Source organism: Oryza sativa, chromosome 9 (assembly GCF_034140825.1).
Source record: "Oryza sativa Japonica Group chromosome 9, ASM3414082v1".
In the NCBI taxonomy this organism is placed as follows: Eukaryota; Viridiplantae; Streptophyta; class Magnoliopsida; order Poales; family Poaceae; genus Oryza; species Oryza sativa.
The window spans coordinates 27,152,666-27,172,785 of NC_089043.1; the positions used below are offsets into that span (position 1 = coordinate 27,152,666).

Below are 20,120 nucleotides of genomic sequence, written 5' to 3' on the forward strand. Positions count from 1 at the left end.
GATGGAGTGATTCCAATGCAACCTCCGCCTCACGTTCCGCGGAATCCCCATCGGACGCCTCAGGTTGCGCCACGCGTCACGCAGCGGGGCCAGATTCGTTTCGCCTTCCACGACGGCTCGTCTCCAACGATCGAGCGAGCGGTCGCTGATAAAAATAATAGCACAAAATTTTTATTTCATTTATTTATTTCTACAAAAACAAAGGAAAGAAATTAGGAAGGGCGGAGCGAGAAGAAGCTAGACACGAGAGGCGGGGCACGGTAGGCGGCTTCCCGAAGAAATCTCCTCCTCCTCCTCCGGTCGCCGTTCGACTCCGATCCCGACCAGTCGCCGCCGCCTCCCTCCTCAGGTACCTTATCCTCTCCTTCTCTCCCCCTCCAATCGGACCTCTACTGTTCCAGACGCCCGTCGAATCAAATTCGATTCAACCTTTCCGATTTCTTTCCGTGATTAGGACGATCCCTAGGGCCTTTTGATTCTTTGCGTTATCGTGCAATCTTCTCAACGTGCGATTTAATTTCTTGCAGCTTGGATCAAGGAAACCACCCCTTCGATTCATTGATTGATCGATTGATTGATTGGCTAGGCCTCTCCAACAATTTTGGTTCCCGGACCGAGGTTAATTCTTGAGCGCTAGGTGGGGGCGAGGCGTCGGATCCAGCCATGATGGTGGTTGATACGGTCAGCGCCAGCACCTCCCTCGTTGCCCACCACCTGTTCGACCAAAGGTCCAAGGCAAACCACCACCTCCGCCGGACTCTCCATGTCGTCTCCTGCCGCCCCCTGCCCACTCACTTCGCCGGTCGCCGCCTTGTGGCCAGGGCGCCCAGGCAGCATCAACCTCGCCTCGCGGACTGGACCGTCAAGGCGCTCGCCATGGGGGTCACCAAGGAGGCCAGCCCTCACAGGGAGTACCGGGGGATCCCGGGGGAAGGCGCTGACATGGGCGATATTGGGATCACCAATCCCAAAACGACGTGGCCTCCACGGAACAGGGCCGATGATCCCAAGCTGCACAACCCGCTGCTCCGGCTTGAGCGCATGGGCTGTGGTTGGCTCGGAGTGATCTTTGAGTGGGAAGGCGTGATTGTTGAGGATGACGCTGAATTGGAAAGGCAGGCATGGTTTACCCTCGCGCAAGAAGAGGGCAAGTCTCCACCCCTGGCGTTTGTATTGAAGAGGATTGAAGGAATGAAAAGCGAGCAAGCGATATCTGAGGTTCTCTGCTGGTCTCGGGACCCATCTGAGTTAAGGAGATTGTCCTCACGGAAAGAGGAGATACGCTGCAACCTACGTGGAACTGCCTTTTATCAAATGAGGAATGGTTCGAGGGAGTTTATGAGCACGCTTGCCAACTATAAGATCCCTCTTGCCGTGGCCACCACGCGGCCAAGGAAGGTTATCGAAGAAGCAATTGACGCTGTTGGCGTGCGAAGCTTCTTTGATGCAGTTGTGGCAGCAGAGGATGTGTACCGGGGGAAGCCTGACCCTGAAATGTTTCTCTATGCAGCGCAGCTCCTGAGTTTCATCCCTGAGAGGTGCATCGTTTTTGGTAACTCCAATTCAGCAGTGGAGGCTGCACATGATGCCAGAATGAAGTGTGTGGCTGTTGCAAGCAAGCACCCGATCTACGAGCTTAATGCCGCGGACCTTGTGGTGAAGCAGCTTGATGAGCTCTCTGTGGTTGACCTGAAGAACCTTGCTGACATTGAGTCTCCAGAGTTTGGCATGGAGCCTGAGCCAGAGATGGAGGAGGAGGAGGACGAAGATTCGTCCCCGTCAACTTCAGTTGGTGTAGATGATTTGTTCTGGTAAGGAAGCCAGATTGTAAATTTGATTGATTCCGCTCCTGCACATGTGTACGATTGTCAGTCAATAGCAATGATCAGGAAGGGCCATATATTCCTTCTAATCAATCCGTCCGTAGACTGTGATATGTAAATGTTTCTTTAGAACTTACACTGTATATACACTGTACCTCACAGATAAGGGGGAACTGTCTGAATACTTGATGGAATATAAACCAAACTGCAGTTCCTAACAAATGTATAACTGGGATGTTAGTCAGTTGCAAACTTAGAGGATTCCATATAATATACTATGCTACTTACATGCTCTTTTCCTGAGGCAGTATTGTTTTACACTTTGATGGAAGGGAAGTTTTTTGTTTGGATTTTGGGCAACAATTCGATTGCAAAATTAGAGGATTCCATAATAACATACTATGCTACTTACATGCTCTTTTCCTGAAGCAGTCTTGTTTTACACTTGATGGAAGGGAAATTTTTTGTTTGGATTTTGGGCAACAATTTGGTTGCAAAATTAGAGGATTCCATAATAATATACTATGCTACATACATGCTCTTTTCCTGAAGCAGTCTTGTTTTACACTTGATGGAAGGGAAGTTTTTTGTTTGGATTTTGGGCAACAATTAGTTTATCGTCAAGAATTATCACTCCTTAACACGAGCCCAAAGCGAAGAATTATTACATGTGTTTTGACTGAATGATTAAAATCCATGTATTAGAAGGCTAATATCTTTGTGTTTTGGCGCCCAAAGTTAATACCCATGAAACTTTTGACCATATGCGAATATTCAAGCATTTTTAACCCAAGGTTAATCACGTAATTGGGTTCAATGTTGTACTAATGAAAGTTTGACTTTTGAGACAGGTTAATATTTAGGAATATTGTTCTGAACAGGTTCAAAGCTAATTACAGTCATAAAGTTTTGGGCTGGACATAAACATTCATGCATTCTTTTCCAAAATGTCAGGCCCAAGGCTAAAAATCACAAAAGTTTTCGTCCTATGATTACTATTTAATAATTTTCTTCCGAACGGACCCAAGGCTAATAGTTATGAAATTTTGGGGGAAAAATCATGAGTTTCTTGTCCTATGGTTAATATTCACGACTTTTCTGCCTAATAATCCCAAGGCTAATACCCATGAAAATTTGGACCACAAAAAATATTCATGCTTTTTTTTCAAGAGGTTAATATTCATGAATTTCGGCACAAGGGTATAACACATAATTATAGGCCAAAGGCTAAAACACAACAAAAAAATGTTTCCAAGGTTAATATTCACGAATTTTGTGCACAACAATCCCAATACAAAATACTAATGAAATTTTAGGCCATAGAAAATATTCATGTATTTTATTCCAAAGTTCATACTAATGAATTTTGGCTAGAGGCTATAACTCAAGAAATTATCGGTCGAAGCCAAAAATCACAAAAAAAGGTACTACAGATAATATTCATGAATTTTCTTGAAACAAACCCAATGCGATTAGTCACAAAATTTTGGGTCGAAGAAAAATAATCATGTGTTTCCAAAGGTAATTTTGGACGAAAGCTATAACTTATGTAAGTATAGGCGAAGGTAAAAAAAAAACCTAAGGTTAATATCCATGAATTTGTTCCAAATGATCCCCGGGCAAATACTTGTGAAATTTTGGACTGAAAAATATTCATACTTTTTTTTTCAAAGGCTAGTACTCATGAATTTCGACCAAAAGGCTACAAATGAGAAAATTATAGGCCGAAGGCAAAAAATCATTTCTTTCCCAAAACTTACTATTCACGAATTTTAGAATGGCCCAAGGCTAATAATTGTGAAGTATAGGGTAAAGCTAAATATCCAAAATGTTAATACTCATTCATTTTCACCGAAAACTATAACTCACGTAATCCGAAGGCTAAAAGTCATGATTTTTTTTTGTCCTTCGAGTATAATACTTTTATTAAAAAAGGCTTTGACTAAAAATTTTAAACAGAGGACTAATAGTCAAATTAGTCAATTTGTTAGGCTTGAGTTTCCTACTCGTGAAATTTGGTGTTGTGTGTGTTCTTTTCTCGAAGGGCAATTTAAGCATTTTTGTGTTATTTTATACTTATAAGGTTAATATAAGGCTTACAATTGTGCCATTTTTTGCCTAATAAGATTATAATATGGTAGTAGGAAATTTCGTGCACAAGGCAATAATGATGCATTTTTAGGCATGTTTGTCGAGAAATTTGCCATCGAACTGTGTTTAGTTTCTGAAATTGAGGAGAAGTTTAGGGAAAGTTTGTAGTTTAAAAAAAAAGTTGGGAGTTTATATGAGTAGGAAAGTTTTAAATGTTATGGAAAGTTGGGAGTTTGGGGGAAGTTTGGTATAAACTAAACAGGGCTTAGAGCTATATACGTAATGAGTCAGTTTGGGATGGCATGTACCTATTGGATCGTGTTGTATTTACGGCCAGCTTGATGTGCCTACTCTTTGATTGAGCAAAACAATACTGAATTCTCCGTATACGATTAGGAATTACAACATGTACAATGATTATTATTGAGTAATGAAGCGGTTTGTGTATTGGTTAGTCTGGCCGCCCGTGTGCGTGCGTGCGAATAATGAAGGAATGGTGGTGTGAGGATGGATGCAGGAGGAAAAGGCTCCTCCTCATCGTATCCTGGCCGTCTATCCATTTCGGCATTTCCTCCCACGGGGAGGGGAGGGGAGGCACGTGTGGCTCCCACGCGCGAGCGTGCCAGCCATATGACGGTCGCACGCGCGAGTCGAACCCTAGCTAGCTAGGCATCTGGATCCACACACACACCCACACGCGCGAGCGAGATCCCGATGCAGCAGCAGCAGCAGGCGATGGAGGAGGATGGGGTGAAGGAGGAAGAAGAGGAGTACTACTTGGAGGAGGAGGACGAGGGGGAGGAGGAGACTCGGCCCCCGCTTCAGCAGCAGCAGCAGGTGGGGTTGGGGCGGCGGGGGCGGGCGCGGGAGGAGAAGGAGCGGACGAAGCTGCGGGAGCGGCAGCGGCGGGCGATCACGGCGCGGATCCTGGCGGGGCTCCGGCGGCACGGCAACTACAACCTGCGAGTGCGCGCCGACATCAACGAGGTCATCGCGGCGCTCGCCCGCGAGGCCGGCTGGGTCGTCCTCCCCGACGGCACCACCTTCCCCTCCTCCTCCTCCTCCGTTTCCCAGCCGCCACCCACGCAGCAGCAGCTTCAGGTATGGAATCGAACGAATGCAGCAGCAGATGTGTTCCTGTCTGTTCCCCTCCCTCCCACTCTTCTCTTCTCCTTGTCCGCTCTGCTCTGCTATGTTTAAAGCTGGCTGGCAGGCAGCTGAGCCTGAGCTCAGTGAGCTGGAAGCCAAGTACCGGAGAGTTATTTACCCTGTTCCTTTCATTATTTTATTTATTTTTGACGTCATAAATAGGTCGCATCCGGTACTGTAGGAGATATGTTTTCAAGTGATGATGACAAAAGCACCCCTCATAACTCATTTATGAGCCCTTTTCGCCTCACGGAGAGTAGATATATATTCATTATTATTTTAAATCAGGCTTCCGTATCCAACTTACGGAGAAGCATATGTTTGTCTGGAAGGACATATAACGCTGAAATTATAGAGACGGGGTATTTCATATTATGGTAATTTTGAATTAAATAGGTACATAAAAAAAGACGGAGCATTACAGCTTGCAAGTAAAAAGACAGGCCGAAATTAAAGGGCTACCACCGTCCAAATTAAGCACACAATATATAAAGATCGTTTATTAGAAATGATTTATTTAGAAATTAAAATTGAAAGTTTGGTGACCGTCGGTTTGCACATGAGACCGAAAAGAGAAAAGTGGCAAATTCATTGACGCACGGGCAAGGGCAAGGGCGCGAGGCAAAGGGGAAAGGTGGTTGGGAAACGTCCAGTCCTTCTCTCGTGGCCTCCGTAGGCTTCCCTTCCCTGGAAACGCGCGCGCACACTCCCAACTCTCTCTCTCTCTGTCTAATCGTTATATTTACGAGTTCCAACGATCGAGCGCCTCCCCTCGCTTGGGCTAATCATAATAATCATGATTTCTTCTCCTGCGCTCTTCTTCCTCCTCCAGCCAGGCCGCCCCTCCATCGCCGCGCCGCCGCTCCCCTCCTCGCCGGCGCCTCCCCTCCGCGGCATCTCCATCTCCCCCGTCGCCGCCCGCCCCATCTCCTCCCTCCGCTCCTCCTCCTCCATCAGGATCATCTCGCCGCCGCACGCCCTCCCCGACCCGCTCCTCTCCCTCCCGTCCATGGACCCCCAAGAGGTACCTCTTCTTCTTCTTCTTCTTCTTCTATCAGCTACTACTAGTACGTTACGTACGGGCATTCAACCTAGCTGGCTTCACTGCAGGTGCCCGATCTGCTGCCCCCGCGCCCACCGGAGCGCGACTTCGCCGGAACGCCATACGTCCCCGTCTATGTCATGCTCCCGGTAGGTACATCTCTCCTTCCATTCTCTTCCTCGCACCACGCCGCTCGCTCTTATGTATGTATGTTGCTGTCTGTAGCTTGGAGTGGTCAATGGTAATGGCGAGGTGGTCGACGCCGACGTCTTGGTGGGCCAGCTTCGGGTACTCAAGGCTGCCGGCGTCGATGGGGTCATGGTCGATTGCTGGTGGGGGAATGTCGAGGCCCACAGGCCGCAGGAGTACAATTGGACCGGTTACAAGCGACTCTTCCATATGATCAGGGAGCTCAAGCTCAAGCTGCAGGTTATTCCTCCACTCCACATTATATTGTCATGCATGTCACCCTTTGTTGTTAATCATGTTTTGGTGTTTATGCGCATTTCAGATTTCAGTACCGTGCTAATACAGGATCTATTCATTTATCCTCTCCAATTTTACCCTTTCTTTCATGGTGTTTCTTTTAATTTCTTGTCAAAATACTTACTTAGGTGGTCATGTCATTCCATGAGTGTGGAGGCAATGTTGGAGATGATGTGTCTATTCCTCTCCCACATTGGGTAACAGAGATCGGAAGAAGCAATCCAGATATCTACTTCACCGACAGGGCTGGCAGGCGTAACACGGAGTGCCTTTCATGGGGCATTGATAAAGAAAGGGTTCTTCAAGGACGGACAGGGGTCGAGGTATTCTACCCACTTCTCTAATTACGCAATCCACTAATTCTTAATGGGAAGATCACAATCCGTTGTGTTTATGTGTTTATCTGTTTCATCCCTTATTGATTTAGGTATACTTTGACTACATGAGAAGCTTCCGAGTAGAATTTGATGAATATTTTGAGGATGGTATCATTTCAGAAATTGAGATTGGGCTAGGGGCTTGTGGAGAGTTGAGGTATCCATCTTATCCAGCAAAACATGGGTGGAAATACCCTGGCATTGGAGAATTTCAGGTAAAACTTCACCCTTCACACTCTGTTCTTCTCCTGCGTTCTTTTTTGGGTTCAATATCCTATCTTAATGAAATTTGGTCGGCCTAATCCTTCCGTCGACCCAGCAATTTTTGGGTTCAATATCTACTCATTGATGAATTGACAACCGTCACTTAATGATCTGGGCAAGAGCACCAGATTCAGGCTATTTACCCTTGTAAAGTTTTCTATTTACCCTTGTAAAGTTTTCTTATACAACAAGAGGGTTCACTTGAGAATGTATTTTGCTGCAGTGCTACGACAGATACTTACAGAAAAGTTTAAGAAGAGCTGCAGAAGCACGAGGACATACCATATGGGCAAGAGCGCCAGACAGTGCAGGCCATTATAATTCTGAGCCAAATCTGACTGGATTTTTCTCTGACGGAGGAGATTATGATAGCTACTATGGTCGTTTTTTCCTCAATTGGTATTCCCAGGTGTTGGTGGATCATGCTGACCGTGTATTGATGTTAGCCAGGTTGGCTTTTGAAGGTTCAGATATTGCTGTTAAGGTCAGTTAACTTCTTGTTGTTAATGAATGAAGTGCACAACTGTTTTCAGTATTTGACCATTCTTCTGGGGGCACGTATCCCTGTTTCCAGCATCCTAATCCTATAGGTTTGACATCAAGCTTGGTTTACACTTTGTGGTATGACAGGTTTCAGGTGTACACTGGTGGTACAAAACTGCCAGTCATGCTGCTGAATTGACTGCTGGGTTTTATAACCCATGCAACCGTGATGGTTATGCCTCAATTGCTGCTGTCCTGAAAAAACATGGTGCAGCTTTGAACTTTACATGTGTTGAACTGCGCACTATGGATCAGCATGAGGTATTTCCTGAGGCCTTTGCAGATCCAGAGGGCCTTGTATGGCAGGTAGGGAACTTTCCATCATCCTAGCCATGGTTGCTGTTTTGCTTTCTCATCTACCTGGTAGCAGCTTAGTAGGCTAATGTATTTTTTTTCTGTTTAGCTGAGACCAGCTATCTTGTTGTTATGTCAATGCCTTATCAATTGGACGTATCGATTTTCAGGTGCTAAATGCTGCATGGGATGCTGGCATACCAGTAGCTAGTGAGAATGCTCTGCCTTGCTACGATAGAGATGGCTTTAACAAAATTTTGGAGAATGCAAAGCCACTGAATGATCCAGATGGGAGGCATTTACTAGGATTCACGTACCTGAGGCTCACCAAAGTCCTCTTCGAGAGAGCTAATTTTTTGGAATTTGAGCGTTTCGTTAAGAGAATGCATGGTAAGGCTTAGCAGACCATGTTTACTGACAGTGGTTCCACCTGACGTAAACCTCAGACTTATGAATCTTGTCATGTTTGTTTGCAGGTGAAGCAGTTCTCGATCTACAGGTATAAGTTGTGTTCAGGGTTCTTACATACATACATATATATACATGCCATTGTAATTGGCATAGGCCTTATGGCTTATGATGGGGGAACAGAGATGCCATTTTTGTTTCGTAGGTTGTTGTAGTATACCATCAGCAGATTTTTGAACTATAGAGGGTTTGGCTCCATGGTGTAAAGCATACCCTTGGCAAAGAGTTGTCATGCAGAAAATTGATGGTTTCATTCGGAATGAGGTTGGAAGCAGGTGTATTTCTTTCGATGCGGCAGACATATTTGATTTGTCATGAGATGAGGATTGGGTGAGCAGGTGGTATCCTTCTGAAAGATTTGAGGCTGTATTGAAGAGAATGTGCTGATGCATGTTTATCATGGAGCAAGCGACATTAATGGAGTTAGCAAAGGTTCTCGCGGTGTATGTGTTTGTATTTGTTGGTGGAATGTCACTCGAGGATCTTGGCTGTATACAATACATACATGTGCTTTTTTTTGGGTCTTTTCTACAGTGTATGAGAAATGCATGTTTCTTACTGTCAAAACATTGCATTGCTCATCAGTACCGAGAATTTCTCTGAGTTTTCCCCATATTTTACATGAATATTTTATAACAACGGCTTACAATTCCTCTAGAAAACAATGTTTTCTTCTTTCTAGTGTGAGCATACAAGTTGGGCACAAAAAGATGTAAAACAAAAGGAAAAGCGTACCCACCACTAGGCAGATATACATACAAGAGAAATATGGACAGCAAAAAATGCGTCGGTAGATACCATGAATGAATAATAAGGAAGAAAAAATAACAGCAGAAGTTGAAGTTGCATATACATAAAAAAATAAAAAGAGATGATGAAAAGGTGCATACCAGGGTAAGGAAAGGAAGAAGAAAGAGGATGGAATGGAATGTACAGGCACAGCTAGGGAGAAGGTGAGCTGCGCAGCACAATGTGGCCTGACTCGTCCCTGTCGAAGACCCGCTCGATGAGGTCGTTCCAGCTCATACGCTGCCTGGCCATCGCTGACACCGGCGGGAAGCTCTCGCTTCTCTCCGGCTGCTCGCCGAAGGTGCCGTAAGCCGACGGCGACCGAGCGTCCGGCACCGAGAGCGTCACAGCCCTGCGCAGAGCTGCCTTGTGCTCCTCTACGTGCTCCCTCTGCAGGCTCTCGTTCCTCTCCATCCTCTGCTCCGATGGCACCTCCATTGTCTTCTCCTTCTCAAGCATCAACTGTTCATATGCACAGCCATGGTCACCATCAGACATTTAACAAGCAACTTGCAAGATGAATCTAACGACGCCGTCTCAACCACAATGGGATGTAAAAACGCCTGTGCTACATGCTTGTAAGTTGTAATCCACAGAAACAAAGGTTGGCAATATACGGTTTCTTACATCCAACGCCTTTTGTGCTTCCCTCTCGATCCAAATAATGGCATGGTCCATTGTGGCATTGCAGGAAAGAACTATATGCTCAAATCTACCATCCACAGGCACAGCTGTTTTCACCACTGGGGGGTATCTTCCACACCTGGAATTCAGGAACAAGTTCGTTTATGATCATGCTTGGAAATCTCTATTGTAACAAAAGAGTAGTAATCTGAACAAGACAAAACATTAATAAATTATCAAGAAAAACCAGATCAAATTAATTGGTATACTTGATATCATGGGACATCAGTGTATTCTAGTATTGACTGCATGGCTAGCGGTGTTAGTTTGAAATAGCTGAATTAGTAATTTAATACGGACAGCATAAATGGAATGATATGTTATTTGCACGTCCTCTTGGCACAATAAAGTTCAACAATCAAAGCTACTAGCATAGCATCTCTTCTATGTCTAATAGACCTGACTACTATCAAAATCCTACCAAACAAGCCATTAACCTTTTAATATCAGTACAGTCAGCAAATTATATATTTCAAGAGGGGCCTCAAGATATTTTTGAGTTGTAAAACACCAAACAAACAAGAAAAAAGGGAGTACCTGAACATTTTTCTCTCTACAATGTGATATATCCGACCTGGTGCATAAAGCCTCCTTGGATCTTTTAACATAGCATCTTCAGGTATGCAAGTGTCCCTCAAACATCTGATACACAGCAGGCAGGGCAAGCTGCCCAAAAAGAGGAGATGATCCAAGTTTAAACTTGTTTGAACCCAATAAGCTGGAAGGAGAAATGAAGCTACATCCAACTTACTGCATAGCATTGCTACAAGCAGAGAAACAGAAAAAATCGGATCAACCACCCCATCCCAAACTAAATGTCATTTTCTATCTCCACTTTTCTAACTCACTGGTGCATTTGCACTGTCCATCAGATCCTCTATTTCCTTCCTCAAGTCATACTATACATATCAGCTATTAGCTGCTAATTGCTTGGGTCAAGTCAGATACTAGCTGTGATTACTGAAGTATAAACAGAGAAACTTTCTATAACTTTGAAAATCACAAGTAAACGGCATCAACTTCTTTAGGTCCCTACAAAGCTCTTACATAGACATCCAACAAGAAATATTGTGCAATCGCATAAGTTTCAGGCAATTATTAGCCACACAAGCCAGCTTAAGTAATAACTACATCAGTTAGCAAATGAAACAATGGATGAGCACATATGTTACCGATCTGCCTATGGAAGCCATCTCGACAATTGGAATTAACAAGCAGAAAGGTAGTGATGGTATTTACTGTAAAAGGAAAATTAAATGTGACTGGAATCATATATGTGATAGTGCTGCCTTGTATGACCAGTGTAGAATTGTGTAACGCTACTTTTGTAAAAGATTGGTGGGCATGGGCATATATGTACCATAGGATTGACTTGAAAATGTCTTCTAAAGGAGTGGCTGTCCGAGGCAAGAAATCATCCTGTCAATAAGGAGCTATAATTATTTTGTTGAGACAGAAGATGAAGAATGCAGATCAAGTGTGATGTGGTAGGAATGGTGAGGAGGAATAAGCAAGTATAGCAGGAATTGAAAAGGGGGAACAACGCTGGGCTCACTTGCAGGACAACAGAGTTGATAACGTCGGCATATCTGATAGCCAGATTGAGCGACATACATCTGGCAGGCGCCATGGCGTAGCACCTGATGCGGCTCCTGTGGAGATTGGTGCCGAGCTTGTCGAGGTTGAGGAGGACGACGACGGTGAGCATGGCGGCGATGCCGGCGCCGAGGGAGTGGCCAGTGAAGGTGAGGGTGTAGTCGGGGTGGTCGGCGAGGAGGTCCCGGAGGAGGTCGCACTCGGCGTCGAGAACCCAGGCGGCGGCGCGGAGGAGGCCGTTGTGGACGTAGCCGCCATGGAAGCGGCGCTTGCCGAGGCGGTTGTCGAGGAGGAGGGCGTAGTCGGTCTCCCTGGCGAGGTTGAGGCCGCGGAGGGCGAGGACGATGTCGGAGTTGGGGTGGTCGAGGTAGAGGAGGTAGGGGGTGACGCGGCCGCGGGTGTCGGCGTAGGTGCGGCGGCGGACGACGCAGCGGGCGTCGAGGGGGTGGCAGGGGTGGTGGTCGTAGTTGGCCATGATGAGGCGGCAGAGGCGCGGGACGGGGGCGAAGTCATCGGCGGAGGCGAGGCCCCAGGTGGCGCTGTCGCGGTCGCCGGAGTGGAGGCACCGCTTCCACGCCCACCGCGCGCATCCCAGGCAGTAGACGCATTCCAGCAGCGGGAGCCCGCAGGCGAGAGACATGCCTCTGCCCTGGAGGCGGAGCCCTGCTCTGCACGATTCGAGATCACTACTCCTCAGTCCTCATTCTCCACTGAGATCGCTGGAGTGCGTGGAGCGCCGCCATTGTTGCCGCCGGCGCCGCGGATTGGAGTTGGAACCGAACCGAATCGAATCGAAACTTGGATTCGCCGTTTGTTCGTTGGTTTGGTGTTCCCGGCGTCCAAGAAGAAGCGAGAATTTGATTTGGTTTGGTAGAATGAATGGCAGTGGGTATTTCGCTCGCTCACTCGCTCTTGTTGTCTCTTTTAGGAGAGCTTCTATGGACGAAATGGGGATCAACTCCAACTGTACTTCACTCACTGTTAACTAGGACTAGGAGTATATCTGCTGCTAATAAGCACTGTTGACAATTCCATCCAACAGAACCACTTGATCGAATCATATGCTAGGAGGAAACGACCTGAGAGAGCTTCTATTGTCACACTTAAAATATCATCGTATCGATCATTCAAAGTCGTGTATACGTACCTACTTTGGATCCTTTTATTTTCTTTTCCATCTACACCTACTCGTACTCTCTCTATATATAATAGCACAAGTCCAGCGTTTTCGACAGTAATAAAGTCAACATCAGGATTCAGGAATGAACCATTATCAAGTGTACAATAATATACAAAAAGCATATATATTGAAATTGTCTCATCAACACACCTCTTGGGTCTACTACTCTCTAAAATAAGCTAACTAAAACTAAAAAGGGATCTCGGGAGAGCAACAAACAGCATATTCTGGCGCTCAGATCCAAATGGATTAACGGTTCCTCCGTGTACAACAACATCAACACGAAAGGAAAGAGATGCCATGGTCCGGTCCATTACATTTTACAACAAGTAGAACTGAGAGTAAAGAAGCTCACGAATCTTGTAATAGTCCTCACACAGGGGCCCTTCGATCACAATCTGCTGGGAACCTGTGCTGCCCTGCAACCCACACCATAATTTAGTCACGTCAGTACATTCACAAACAAAACCACTTGAAACCGACGCGACGACTGATCGCAATTCAACGGTTTTCAAGAGGGAAATGAGAAATCAGTATAGCATGCTGTCCTTGAACAGCCGCAGCGGATCAAAGCCTGGCAATAGCATGTTCACAGCGATATACTGGATGCTACTTCACCACTACTTACCTTTTGGCCAGCATCACCAATCTTGCGCAGTGTGATGTATTCACCACACCGTAAAGCACCACCAGCAAATTCAACCTGCAAGAAATCTCTTAGCCCTGAATTTCAATGGTTTCAGAATGTATCAACAGCTATAATTACTCATGCTTACAGCCTGGTTAACATCTGCTTCCAAGTTAGCCTATTACAGTTTTGTTAATCGATTTTGGTATTCCAGCTACTAGTAAGTTATGCAAACAATATTAAGTGTACTCCTAAGAGGAGCCATCTAACAACTGGTTCTGTATGGGAGCAGGAGTAACAGTTGTAACTGTCAGGACATGCTCTCTCTCTCTCTCTCTCTCTCTCTCTCTCCCTCCCTCCCTCCCTCCCTCCCTCTCTCTCTCTCTCTCTCTCTCTCTCTCTCTCAACACTGAAACGTGAAGGGCCAGTATATCCAAGAACTTAATATTATACAGTACTAACATATTTGAAAATGAAAACTTACCTGCAAACCTTTATTTGCCAGGAATTGCTTAAAATCAGCCAATTTCAAATCACCCACAAGAACTGACTTGTGGGCTGCTGGAGTTGACGACGGGGGCAACAAAGTAAGCTTGTCATCTGTTTTTCCAACCTCTGCATCTACCCATGCAATTTCATGCTCACCCAACTGCACAGAGTGCCAGTGTTAGTGCTTTCTTACTGCTAATCCATAACAACAAAGTGCAGTTTCAGGTTAGCCCCCAAAGGTTGTATACTTGTATGGGCAAAAAAAAAAATAATCACAGGCTTGTGGTATCAGGTTCACAGATAATTTTGTCATGAAAGGCTACTTATGCTGAAAAACATTCAACTGAGTAGGGCAACAGAATGGACCATCCAGTAAGCAGTATGGAATCAATCATTTCTCAAAACTGTATTGGAAGGACCTCGGTCATTCATATTCTTGTATGGGCAAAAAAAAAAAGAAATAATCACAGGCTTGTGGTATCTGGTTCACAGACAATTTTGTCATGAAAGGCTTCTTATGCTGAAAAACATTCGACTGACTAGGGCAACAGAATGGACCATCCAGTAACCAGTATGGAATCAATCATTTCTCAAAACTGCATTGGAAGGACCTCGGTCATTCATATACATATTGCATATGAAGTAACATTTTTGCAACAATAGAAGAAGTTCTGCCTTTTCTGGTTATAATCTTATTACTACTGAAACATGAATGGTCCTGGGAATCTGGCTCACTTTATAAGCAAAAAAATCAGTTTGATAGCTTAATTTGGTTCAAGTTTATATCATCTGATAGCGTCCACATCAAGGAGATTTATTAGCACCAGTTGAAGGATAAAATACATTAATAGTGAAGGAGGAAACCAATGCTCTTACCTTCTTAGAAATAACATTACTCATTAACTTCTCCGAAAGTTGTACCTGAAATTACAAAGATAGTGAATAAGTTTGTGTATGTATGGAAATATATGATACAGTGATAGTGCAGTAAAAATGATTGGTAAATGGCAACTATTCAGTTTTGCCTCATGTTGTTTAAGTCATCGGATAAGAATTGGACACCAGCATCAGGCAACGCCTGCCCGTCACACATAATAAGAGTTTGGCTGTTAACATAAACGTTATACAGACCTTGTAAGCACATAAATCTGATGTCACATCAATAGTTTCTTCTATCTGAGGAGCATAAACATGCAAGTCTGAGTTCTTCGAACAATGCATTTTTAAATGCTCAGTAGCTTCTGCTGATCCATGAACCAAAACCTGAAAATGTAACAGGAGCTTCAGTATGTGATGGCATGTTTACCCTCAAGAAATAAACGGAAATGTAAATAATTGTATTTGTAAATGGTTTCCATAGCTCAAGGGCATCAATAATAATCAGTAAATAGGTTTAGGGAATTTCAAACTAATTTCTTGTTGAAAAGGGACAAGCTATATACGTGAGAAAAATATATGTTCCAAGAAGGAGATAATCATGTGTCAAAAAGTATAAATTCTAAATCCTAAATCATGGATGCTAAAAGAAGGGTATTTCCAGCACTTACAAGTTTTAATGGGGCCACATGAGCAATAACAGATTTTACAGAGCGCCCATCAGACCGACCTTCAAAGTCCATATATGCTAATGAACACTTGACTTGCACCTAAAAATGTTGATCATAATTAAATAGAAGTAAAGATTTTTCTAGAAATAAATAAACAGACAGACAAAATGAAGTAAATGGGAAAAAAAACTTACAGTCATCTCGTTGGAAATAACTTTTGAGGGTGTAGAATCAAGGAGTAGGCGTGCTGAGCCCTCATCAAGCATACTATCCATACCATCCCCAGCACCCTGAAAACAATTCATGAAAACATTGACATTCAAGTTTATTTTGTTGGCATTTCAAGTTTTTTCAGGTTCCAAGAAAGAAAACCCTAAACATAGTTGGCTGATATGCTCCAGGCAAAATTAAACCATCTGGCCACAGGGTTCCGATTGTAAAAAAAAGAAAAAAAGTACATAAGCAAACTTACGGGCATCAAAGTATTATCCATTTCTTCTTGCTTCATCAGATAGTCTTCAGGGTTGATAACCTCACCGAAGTCATCCCATTCAGAAGTATTTTCAAAGAAAGGAAACATTGGAGCAACACTTGATGATGGAGGGACAAATCCATCAATGAGAATATCCACATTCCCGCCAAACTTTGAACCAGCTGATGGAACCACAGAGCCAAGAAGGGTTGTTAACCACATATAATATATTGCATCAGATCGTAAAGGTCTTACAAACGCAGCCTAGCTATACCGTTGGATGGTTTGCGAGATGTGCTGGCATCAATAACCATGGGATCAGAAGCCTTTGCGTTTGATCCAAGAGACGCCTTCTTTTCCTCCTCTTTGTTTAGACTGGCCTTTAGCGCTTCCTCCTTTTTTATCCGTTCTTGTTCTTCTTCGTAAGCTTTCAGCTCATCACCAACTAAAGGAATTCGCTTGCTCATAGTGACCTTTACAGCTTTTGGAGGTGGATCTACTTGGAGCATGCGAGCTAGTGTCCCAAACTGGAATGGGATACTTTGTAATTAGATAGCTGTAGAACATAGATATATGATGCTAGAATTCTTTTGCTGAGTGAGAACAACACAAATGTTTGATCAGTTTTTGCAAATACAGAAATCTATGGAACATGAAGGCAGAGAGGATATGGTTAACGTGACGTAAGTTTGGATTCATCATCAAGATTCATGTTGTTTACACAAATTTTAAAAGTTTCATGTAGGTTGTAGCAATCAATTTGCTAAGGCCCCTTCAAGGTGTTGGACTACTTGTCACTTACAGGTTTGAAGCTATAATGGTTTGTATGTAGCTAGTTATTGAATGTATGTGCTGAGAAAGAAATAAACCATCCAGATATATTGAGTACATGGATTTACCTGTCCCTTCTCAGTAAAAAGTACTAGATTCTTTGCTTCATTTGCCATATCAACAAATATGTCATGAGAAAAGCCAACCTCCAAGCTTGCCATGGATGCTAGAACCACCTGCTAAATGTTTGTTAAATTCACGTTTCCGACAGTATGGAGGAAATAAATGTTACTCTAACCTTTGGTGCATCTCCCAGCTTTTCAAGCTCATCTTTGTTTATTATCTGTGTAACACATCTGCAACACAGAAAAAACAAAAGTTGTAGAAACTAAACAAAACAATCATACAAATATCGTTCTTAAGAAAGTTATATATGAAGTTTATAAACAAATAATAGTATAGCGCTGATTCAGGAAAAGAGGCAGTTGAATTGGCTCTGATAATACAGTATTGTAATAACAGGACAGCCCAATGAGATAAAATATAAATATGACTCCATAAGGAGAAAGTAATAGAGGAAACATGTCTATTGGGCTGTTGAAATGTAAAATAATAAGCTCATCATGAATCTTCAGGCTTGCAATGCATAGCAATTGTCAATATGCACAGAATAAAACAAAACGATGAACTGAAAAAAAGGAAAGTAACAAGAATCATTCGTACTTTAATAGGAAGGCATTGTCTCTAGTGTGTTCAAAAGACTTTGAGATTGAATCATTCATCCATTCAAGAAAACTCTTGACATAATCAACAGTACTCGTAGAAACATTTGTCAGAAAGTAGATAGGGTAGATCAAATGCCGTTGAGCCCAGTACTGCAATAAATCAAGACAAAAGGTGAACATATTATTGACATAACAAAATAAAACAGTACGAGAACAAGACCTTCAAGATTTCACCTGCTCCAATATCAAAAGAATTTCAAGAACTCTACCAGCTGTATCAATCGGCAGTAACACACTACCACCACCAGTTAGAACTTTCACTAATGCATCTGCATGAAACAGGATGTCAATTAGACATCACAAGAGGATTCCCATACAGTAACTAAAACAAACCATATACACGATAACATATATTTGGAGTCTAAAATATTAATAGTTTATTATTGAACTCAACAATGTGTAGCACTAAAAAATAATTGAGAAATAAAAAAAGTTGTGTCCAAGTTGCAAATTTGGAAAATAGAAGATATATTCATCAGTGCTACTTTGATGGAGAAAACATAAGTAAAAAACAGCTTCCAACAAAATTATCATGAGCTGTTACCTGCAACCATGGCTGTGTGGGTATAGTAGTAATGCTAGAGCTGAAAGCATTTGAAAAAGAGATAGAGATAGAGAGCTATGATAATAACATGTCCAGTGTTGTACCAATGAAATCTTGATCCTGCTGCCTTTTGTAGACATGGTTGTTCAAGGCATTGTATGCATCAGTTATCAGAACAGCTGGCCGTACAAATGATCCAAGAGCAGTACCATTCAAATGCCTGGAAAAGCACATTGCTGTTATTATTTGCTAATAAAGAGAAAACTAAAATGACAAGTAAATGACAAAGGAAGGATTTAACCTCTCTTTACGATGGTTGAAGTCAACAGCATAAACAACATCCTCCCCATCTTTTGTTATCTTCCATACCGTGCCACCCAAATCATGCCCAGCAACATGTGGAGCAATAACTATTCCTTCACCTTTATCTGCCAATCAATAGTATGTAAGGGGATGTAATTTAGCAAAGGATATACATCAACAGCATGCTTACTGACCATTCAAAAGGTGGTTCTGTGAGTACTTCAATCTAACAACATTTTGGAATGCAGCATCAATATCGTCCAAAGTAAACAAGTCAAAATCTGAAACTTGCTGCAAAGGAAAATAAAGAATGGTTAGATCCACTATATGCAATGAAACAAACAAGAGGTTAAAATGGACACTAGAAAGCTTACCCGTCGTGATATAAAGTAATCATACAAGGTTAAAATGCCAAGTCTAAATACAGGTTCTGTGGCATATACTGGTGCAGATAGTCCGAGATGTTTCATAGCATATGGCAAAGCTCCTAGATGCATGGTATCGGCATGAGACAAAAGAACTGCATCTATTGTTGGTGCAACCCTGAAAAAAAAATACTGATCAAATTCATAATCCATAAAAATACTGAAACATGTTCAAGTGTTCCCTTCAATCTTTACAGATGTGTAATTTGAATAATTGAACAACAAAGATCATGGGAGCTTAAAATGGAACTTTTGCATGATTTTGAGGCTACTAGTACCAAGCTGGTGAGATAATTGCTACTAAATCTATGCCATGATTACTCAACAATCAAGGAAGACGAACAAGAATAAGTTTATTCAGCATAGAAAAATAAATATAAATATGAGTCAGAGTTCAACCTGAAAGCAGGCTATCTATTACAGGGAGGCAAAAAATTGCCTTGATCATGCCACTCTATAATTGCCTTAAGATAGATATTCACCATTTAAGCAAATGAAAGCAATTACTGAAGGTTCCATGTAAAAACCACATGAAATGTTGAGGGGCAACGCCCAGTAAGACAAGCTTGAGAAGCAATATTAAGCACGGTTTAGAAACTCGAGCTACATCTTTGGCACATACTAATTAACAATTAAGGTCATACATAAACAACACATCAGTAAGTAGTCCATATGGTATGTATGCAGGATCATGGGCACAATGTAGAAGTGCATATGCGTTCGTGCACACGGACCCACCAACACAAGTGCATAACATGCACCAAGCCTGACTATGCACAAGCACACCCGAACACCTGTCGGACTCAGCAATTCAGTTGAGGCAAATCAATCTCCTAAACCGACGATCTCATTCGTTACATAGCAACACAGATAACCCTAAGATGACAAAATCACAGCAGAGCCGGAGAACCCTTCACTGTCTCCAAGTGTAGGCAATTGAACGAGCAGGTGGCGCGCATGGCAACCCCATCCCCATCCCATCCGAACTCATCGCAGCATGCGGCAAAGGAGAAAGACTAGCACCAAAGCAGCTGACCCCGACTAGCCAAGAGGAGAGTTAGGGCGAAAATGGTGGAAGCGTACTTGGCGAGGGGTTGGAGGTGGGAGGGGTCGCAGAGGTCGGTCCAGCCGCAGTCGAGGAGGAAGCGGAAGCCATCGACGGCGAGCAGGTAGCAGAGGGGTCCCTCACCGTACGCGCCACTCAACGGAGTCACCTGCACCGACGTCCCCATCCGATCGATCCCCTTCGCCGGCGGCGGCGGCGGCGGCGGCGGCGAGCAAGAAGTGGAATGAGAGAGAAAGAGTCCAAGTGTAGTAGTTGGGCCGCTCGAGAGGCTTATGCAGAAAAACTGTACATGGGCCGGGCTGAG

General features: G+C 43.5%; 4 protein-coding genes across 4 annotated transcripts; 2 read left to right on the forward strand and 2 right to left on the reverse strand.

Moving 5' to 3' along the window:
- The first annotated feature begins 223 nt into the window (after positions 1-223).
- LOC4347902 (5-amino-6-(5-phospho-D-ribitylamino)uracil phosphatase, chloroplastic) lies at positions 224-2,045 on the forward strand. The gene is made up of 2 exons (XM_015756180.3): positions 224-349; positions 528-2,045. Exon 2 carries the CDS (start codon positions 664-666, stop codon positions 1,813-1,815), a length of 1,152 nt encoding a protein of 383 aa, XP_015611666.1. The 5' UTR covers positions 224-349; positions 528-663; the 3' UTR covers positions 1,816-2,045.
- A 2,419-nt stretch (positions 2,046-4,464) lies between these two features.
- Positions 4,465-9,199, forward strand: LOC4347903 (beta-amylase 2, chloroplastic). The gene is made up of 10 exons (XM_015756184.3): positions 4,465-5,015; positions 5,896-6,087; positions 6,174-6,254; positions 6,331-6,534; positions 6,720-6,914; positions 7,019-7,183; positions 7,456-7,716; positions 7,863-8,081; positions 8,240-8,459; positions 8,546-9,199. The coding sequence occupies exons 1-10, from the start codon at positions 4,629-4,631 to the stop codon at positions 8,572-8,574; spliced, it is 1,953 nt and encodes a 650-aa protein (XP_015611670.2). The 5' UTR covers positions 4,465-4,628; the 3' UTR covers positions 8,575-9,199.
- A 121-nt stretch (positions 9,200-9,320) lies between these two features.
- Positions 9,321-12,579, reverse strand: LOC9266508 (uncharacterized). Its single transcript, XM_015756186.3, has 5 exons — positions 11,566-12,579; positions 11,371-11,429; positions 10,548-10,676; positions 9,954-10,089; positions 9,321-9,788 (listed from the first exon to the last, which is right to left on the reverse strand). The coding sequence occupies exons 1-5, from the start codon at positions 12,244-12,246 to the stop codon at positions 9,480-9,482; spliced, it is 1,314 nt and encodes a 437-aa protein (XP_015611672.1). The 5' UTR covers positions 12,247-12,579; the 3' UTR covers positions 9,321-9,479.
- A 284-nt stretch (positions 12,580-12,863) lies between these two features.
- Positions 12,864-20,057, reverse strand: LOC4347905 (cleavage and polyadenylation specificity factor subunit 2-like). The gene is made up of 18 exons (NM_001422956.1): positions 19,834-20,057; positions 18,700-18,868; positions 18,520-18,616; positions 18,324-18,450; positions 18,127-18,242; positions 17,653-17,747; positions 17,417-17,568; positions 16,992-17,049; positions 16,822-16,929; positions 16,197-16,449; positions 15,923-16,104; positions 15,645-15,740; positions 15,451-15,549; positions 15,035-15,166; positions 14,780-14,824; positions 13,899-14,063; positions 13,415-13,489; positions 12,864-13,205 (listed from the first exon to the last, which is right to left on the reverse strand). Exons 1-18 carry the CDS (start codon positions 19,980-19,982, stop codon positions 13,107-13,109), a joined length of 2,217 nt encoding a protein of 738 aa, NP_001409885.1. The 5' UTR covers positions 19,983-20,057; the 3' UTR covers positions 12,864-13,106.
- Positions 20,058-20,120: the final 63 nt, after the last annotated feature.

Coding starts and splice junctions, on each gene's coding strand:
- LOC4347902 (XM_015756180.3), top strand. CDS start 664: ATGATGGTGGTTGATACGGTCAGCGCCAGCACCTCCCTCGTTGCCCAC.
- LOC9266508 (XM_015756186.3), bottom strand. CDS start 12,246: ATGTCTCTCGCCTGCGGGCTCCCGCTGCTGGAATGCGTCTACTGCCTG. Junction 11,430..11,565: donor TCAACTCTGTTGTCCTGCAA/GTGAGCCCAGCG, acceptor CCTTATTGACAG/GATGATTTCTTGCCTCGGAC. Junction 10,090..10,547: donor GTAGAGAGAAAAATGTTCAG/GTACTCCCTTTT, acceptor CCTGAATTCCAG/GTGTGGAAGATACCCCCCAG.
- LOC4347905 (NM_001422956.1), bottom strand. CDS start 19,982: ATGGGGACGTCGGTGCAGGTGACTCCGTTGAGTGGCGCGTACGGTGAG. Junction 17,050..17,416: donor GACAATGCCTTCCTATTAAA/GTACGAATGATT, acceptor TCTGTGTTGCAG/ATGTGTTACACAGATAATAA. Junction 13,490..13,898: donor TGGCAAATAAAGGTTTGCAG/GTAAGTTTTCAT, acceptor GATTTCTTGCAG/GTTGAATTTGCTGGTGGTGC.
- LOC4347903 (XM_015756184.3), top strand. CDS start 4,629: ATGCAGCAGCAGCAGCAGGCGATGGAGGAGGATGGGGTGAAGGAGGAA. Junction 6,535..6,719: donor AGCTCAAGCTCAAGCTGCAG/GTTATTCCTCCA, acceptor ATACTTACTTAG/GTGGTCATGTCATTCCATGA. Junction 7,717..7,862: donor GTTCAGATATTGCTGTTAAG/GTCAGTTAACTT, acceptor GTGGTATGACAG/GTTTCAGGTGTACACTGGTG.